Source organism: Zingiber officinale, chromosome 4A, assembly GCF_018446385.1.
Source record: "Zingiber officinale cultivar Zhangliang chromosome 4A, Zo_v1.1, whole genome shotgun sequence".
In the NCBI taxonomy this organism is placed as follows: domain Eukaryota; kingdom Viridiplantae; phylum Streptophyta; class Magnoliopsida; order Zingiberales; family Zingiberaceae; genus Zingiber; species Zingiber officinale.
Window position 1 is genome coordinate 1802234 of NC_055992.1, and position 6433 is coordinate 1808666.

Below are 6433 nucleotides of genomic sequence, written 5' to 3' on the forward strand. Positions count from 1 at the left end.
TTAATACCAATATATCATATTTCAATATAAATATATAATAAAGAATCATAATCACAAAAGAAAGAATATTTTCCATATCAATGTCATTCAAAATGTTACTTATACAAGAATTATATTACAATCACAAAAGAGAAAACATGTCTAATATTCAAATAAAATTTATCCCAATACAAATAAACAAATAAACTTCATTTACAACTAATGAATAATTGTCAAAAGACTAGAAACTTGTGATGGTGGTTCATGCCATGTAGGATTGCAAGTAATTATTGTCAACTCAAGCCCCATCAAAATCTTCAACTTGTAGAATTTCATCGGACTCCTCTTTCTCACTTGCTGATTCTTCCATATCAACCTTTTCCAATATTCTGGATTTTTGTGAATCAAAGTATGTGAGCAAAGCACCAAAAATAAAAGGGAAGAATATAATACCTGTAGAAGACGTAAAACAGGGTTGATAGCTGAAATTTGGAGAAATGTAGTTGCTACAATCACAATAATAGATTTGATAAATCATACTCTTCAAGTACCCCATTCATATCGGCAAATAAAACCACAACATAAAACTTTGTCAATAGAACCTGCAAAATATAAACATATATTAGAAGAGTTCATCTTTATCTGAAGCACTAGTAACTCTTGACCATATACAATTTTTGATACAAGGAGAAAGTTTCATGAAGGTTTATCCTAGACCTGCAAATGAAGCTACTTTTTAGTGTTGTATTAATGTAAATGGTTTTCCAAGTTTTGAAGTATTAATAAAACTCGACTTAATGAAGTTAAAGCTTATCCTAGAGCTCAATAAGTTTCTCATGTGACCTGCTGTAGGAAATTCTAAGAAACAACATAACAAGCCTTCTGGCAGTACAAAAACGAAGTCTGCTGAAACAGAAATTTCTGTCTCAAGACTTGACATACCTGTTGGCCTCATCAAAAAAGTTCAGAAGCACCCAGATGCAGATTCACTCTATGTTGAAGAAATTGATGTCGGTGAAGAATCCCCTCGAACAGTTGTTAGTGGCCTCGTGAAATATATTCCTCTTGAGGAAATGCAGGTTTATTTTGCTTCCCTTTTCAAATTTTCTTCCATTTGGATGTGAATTTCCTATGTTCTCTAAATCACTGGTGCAGAATCGGAAGGTTTGTGTCCTTTGTAACTTGAAGCCTGCAACCATGAGGGGCATTAAGTCACAAGCAATGGTCTTGGCTGCATCAAACGATGACCACACAAAGTTAAGTCGTTAACTCTGCCTCCATTCTTACAAGTCTTTGCTTTTACTAACCTGTTAGTTTTTTAGTATTATAATATTGGTTGGTTTACCTCGGAAATTATCATCTTTACATGTGATCATTCATCAAGAACGACTAATGAATTCATTTTGTTTCCAGGTTGAGTTAGTTGATCCACCATCATCAGCCAAGGTTGGTGAACGAGTGACCTTTCTGGGATACTCAGGCGAACCAAACAGCGTCTTAAACGCCAAGAGCAAAGTTTGGGAGAAGCTGCAGGTTGATCTGCAGTCTAATAAAGAGTGGTTGCCTGTTATAAGGATGTGCCTTTCACAACATCTGCTGGTGTTTGTAAAGTTTCATCTATCACAAATGGAGCCATAAGGTAGACAATCTGCCTTTTTACATTAAGGTCCAATGCATTATAAACCAAAAATTATAACAAGTATGAGGTCAAAAAAGTATTGAACAACAAACATAAATCTTAAATGAGTTTCATATGCTAAATAAACTCCATCAAGAAACTACTACTTGATTAAAGGATAAAATTTCTAGTCTTAGTGAAAGTGCAGGCTCAACTTGCAACTTTAATCAACTTATTCAAGCAATAGCGAATACAACTAGATCAAGGGCTTCATGTAATTCCCACTAGTGGGTGATTCTTAATCAACAATTATTATCTTAAAGGAGAGATCAAGGGATTCTCGGATAAATCTATTGTAGCATTGCATAAACTAAGCTAACTAAGCTCTGACAGATCTTGTTTCGCCATCAAGTTTCTAGAAACAAAATAAAACCATTAGTGTGTTTAAGAAAACAAAGACTTCTAATCTATCTGTCAAGCGCCCAAGAGGTATGCGTTTCATCAAGACTAATAATCTGTGAATAAAGTCAATAGGAGATTAAGGACTAAGATTAAGGGCACTTTCAAAGAGGAACAATTATAACGTCAAGCATAAGGAAAAATATAGAATTAAGTAAATTATACAGTAGCCCAGCACAAGTGACACAATAGACTTCTTCCGAGACAACTAAGATATTAACAGACTTATTTTGCACTCATTTCTATCTCAAGAATATTCCATTAAGAGGGAAAAAGCTAAACTAGATGCAAACTAACCTTTCCATTCGGCATTGCAAGTATTTCTTTGATTCGCTCGATCTCTACGATTAGAAAAATGAGAAGGCAATAAGAAATAATCATAAGAAATCTAATACATAAAGGAGTATAAAAGAATCTGACAATGTTTACTCGCATTGGAAGAATAAATTATATCATTGGATTATAGCACCAGAAAAACATGCTAATTACATCAATTTTTAATCTCTAAAGTCAACACAAGGATGTCACTAGATGCTAACCAATTTGCACTTGTCACTAGATGCTTGAAAGATCTTAAAGTGAAAAACTATGGAAAATTGGCAAATATTAATCAAAGGACTACATAATGGAGAGAAAGAATAGCAACATCTAATAGTTATCACACATTGCAATAAACTATGAGAAAGGTAGCACACAGATATAATTAGAAATTCTTCACAATTCTAACATGCTTAAAAAAAATCAGTATGGGGAAGTATTAGCAAATAAAGGACTAGATCTAATTAAATGAGTCAAAGAAATCACCTTCTCACATGTCTCTCGTTCTACTGTGAAATCTTACAGCATAGTTACACAGATCTAATGGATCAGAGCCAGGTCAAAAATGTAGCAGACAATCTTAATTCATTACAGGAAAGATGTGTGATGAGAACCATATCCACTGTGGGTCTCAATTACTTCAAGCTGGCGGAGGGCAATCCAAAGCACTCGCTTAGCTCTATAATTCAATATTCCAAGTTCGCATATCTTGGATGTTCTAACATCTACACCTAGAAGATATCCAAGCATAACAGGTCAATGTCAATGCATATTGAAGCTAGAAATTAGCAGTTTGAAAGGATAGCAAAGAGATTCATCATGTGCATTGAGCTTGTTAGCACTTCTAAGGTAAAGGTGCCACAACAATAATCTTTTAGTCTATACCATGAATCCAAACATACATCTTATAGGGAAATTGAATCTGCTTGGAGCTTATTCATGAATAAGCACCTGTTGTCAACAATAATCATATTGAAGCTTTGGAAGCATCTTATACATACACAAACAAAAGGGAAATTGTAGATGAATTAAGGCATGCTTGTACTATAATACCTTGTCTTCAGGCACATGATCATGTGAGTGATCTCCATGCCCTTCCCAAGGATGACGCCAACCCTGAATAGGTGTTTGTACAACAGTTATATTGAGATGACCAAGGTATAGGATGATATTCATAGTAAGGTAATTTACCAAGACTACTGGTCCATCTTGCTTGGCCCTATAAAGAATCCAAAACCTGCAAAGGAATGTATATTCACATGGATCATCATGGTTATGTTTGAAAAAAATGAAAGCATTATTTAGAAAAAACCAGCATTTAAAAGACATTTTTTTAATCTGTCATTTGATTTAATGTTTGCAAGGAAAAAGATCTCGGCAGAAATATTATTGTAGAAATTGGATGAAAATTGTTATTTGTTTCATCATATTTGTGTCAAAGTCAGTAAAAGTCGTGAGGTGTTGAATTGAAATGCCCACATAGTAACCCATAGGGAGAAAAACATGTCAGGAATATATTACTTTTGCAATAAGATAAACACCAGAACTATCTCTCCACTTGAGCATATTAACAAACATGATCTCTGCCTTAGACATGTTGAAGTTCCGCAATCACAAAAATCTGCAGAGAAGAATAGAAAGCTATAGCATCAATAGTAAAATTCTTTCACACGATATAGAACTAGGACATGTATGATCAATATAATAATAAGAAGGATTCAAAAAGAGAAATTTCTTCCTGCTACTTAACAAATGTATTCTAGCCATACTGGAGAAGTGTATGGTAGTCATCATACTTCTCAGGTAGCTGACCCTTCGATAGTAGTGTGTCCCTCAACGACTTCACCACTTTCTCCTCATTCGGATCGTGGACGCCTTGGAACATCGTTGGAAATGCATTGCTTTTGCTGACCTTAGTGAGCGATTTCTACAAGGACCTGAAGGTCAATTTTGAAGTCAAAGGGGGCTTCTTCTTCTCGGGCTCCGGAAAATGCCAATGCGATTCCAAAGGTCCGTAGAACGTGTTTGTCCTTCTCGTCTGCTTCTGTTCCTCAGTGGTCGTCGAATTCCTCCTCGAAGAGTCACCATTGGACCTGGCTGTAGGATAGTTACCCTTCCACCAAGAACTCATTTCGCTTACCAGCTTTCTTTATCTCCTAAATTTCGCAGAATGCCTAGTTTTGACAGAAGATGGAGGTGGAGGTTGGAGGGAAAAGCCTGGCTTCCCTGGAATAACTTCAAGCGCTGAGTGGAAGCCATGGAAAGGAGATCGCCCTCCATCTTCAAATGATCTGTAGAAGAAAAGGAAAAAGCAAAGAATATGAAAGCGTGCGATGGACAAAGGAGCGATCGAGTCGAGAGAGGAATAAAACAGAAGTGCTGCTTGATCTTAGCAGTGCTCCAAGGTCGTCGAGGTCGCGGTTGGTACAATCCGTGGCTGCAGATCAGAGGTATGCGATGAGGTTTAGGATGCGTCGACAAAGATCGCCACGCATTGAAAACCTCTAAGCCTTCCATTCTACTCCAATCCCACAGCTGCGCGCTCACCATCACCATAGAAAATGAGAGAGCAAGTGAGAGGTTTTAGGGATCGAGAAGGTAAAGGGGCAGAATGCAGCGGCAAAAAATTTCAGAGAGAGGGAAAGACAAAACGCAGCAGCGGCAAAAAATTACGAAGGGGAAAAAGCGGCGAAAGAAGAAAAACAACGCTATTCAATAACACTTAATAGACAACGGTTTTCAAAAACCGTTGTCGTAATCCCAAAAAAAGCGCACATAGACAACATTTTTCAAAAACTGTTGTCGTAGCCTTTAAAAACCGTTGTCGTAGCCCCAAAAAAACATAAATAGACAACGGTTTTTAAAAACCGTTGTCGTAGGCCAAAAAAAATTGCTAAAAGACAACGATTTTTGTTAAAACCGTTGTTAAAAGGTAAAAAGACAAAGATTTGGTATAAAACCGTTGTCGTTTGAGTGTTGTTGAATGCAGATTTTCTTGTAGTGATGGTTTGTTCCTTTCCATTATGGTCGTGAGCTACTGTTTATAATTTATAAGGTACTGATAACATGATCCTCTGTGTGTGACACCACACACCATGTTATCTACAATATAAATTAATTGAACAACTACATTTATCATAAATGTAGACATTTGACCAATGTGATTCTTATTTCTAGATAAATGTTTATACCAAAAGCTAGACTTTTAGTATACACTCTAACAATCTCCCACTTATACTAAAAGACTAAGCTGCCATATCTGCTGCCATACATCTGATTCCCATGCCTTTCAAAAAAACTCTTGCCTTAAGGACCTTAGGTTATCATCTGAAGCAATCTAGGCGGCAACAACTTCTCCTCGTTATACAATTTCTCGTATTGGGTAGTACTTGCGCTCTATTGTGTTTACTTGCCTTATAGACTCATGGTTTCTTCGAGTTTGTTACTGCACCATTATTATTACAATAAATTGTAATAATCTTTGGGCAAACTAGAAATCATATCTAAGTCTATCTTGAGGTAATTAAGTCATTCAGCTTTTATGGCTACCTCAGAGGCTTGCCATATACTCAGCTTCTATGGTGGAGTCCAGAAAAACACCTATGCTTATCACTCTTCCATAGTTATGACTTTTCCTCCTAAAGGAAACACAAAATCCCGAGGTCGACTTATTATTTTCCCTATCCGATTGGAAGTCAAAATCCGTGTAACCCACAGGGACCAAATTAACTGCCTTGTAAGCTAGCATATAATCTCTAGTTCCTCTAAGGTACTTTAATATATGCTTTACTGCGGTCCAATGTCCTTGTCTAGGGTTACTTTGATATCTGCCAACTATGCCCTTGGCAAAACAGATTTCTGATCTCGTTCATAGCATACATTAGGTTGTCTAACTGCCGAAGCATAAAGAACTGCCTACATGTCCTCAATCTCCTTTGATGTCATCGGAGACATCTCTTTAGATAAAGACACTCCATACTTAAAAAGTAAGAAACCTTTCTAGGAGTTTTGCATGCTAAAAACGAGCAAGGATTTTTTCGATGTATTAAGCTTGGGATA

The 6433-nt window shown here is 36.4% G+C and overlaps 1 protein-coding gene across 1 annotated transcript; it reads left to right on the forward strand.

Annotated features, from left to right (window-relative positions):
• The first annotated feature begins 587 nt into the window (after positions 1-587).
• On the forward strand, positions 588-1617 carry LOC121969097 (probable methionine--tRNA ligase). The gene is made up of 3 exons (XM_042519022.1): positions 588-1058; positions 1135-1236; positions 1393-1617. The coding sequence occupies exons 1-3, from the start codon at positions 1053-1055 to the stop codon at positions 1615-1617; spliced, it is 333 nt and encodes a 110-aa protein (XP_042374956.1). The 5' UTR covers positions 588-1052.
• Positions 1618-6433: the final 4816 nt, after the last annotated feature.

Coding starts and splice junctions, on each gene's coding strand:
- LOC121969097 (XM_042519022.1), top strand. Junction 1,237..1,392: donor CAAACGATGACCACACAAAG/TTAAGTCGTTAA, acceptor TTTTGTTTCCAG/GTTGAGTTAGTTGATCCACC.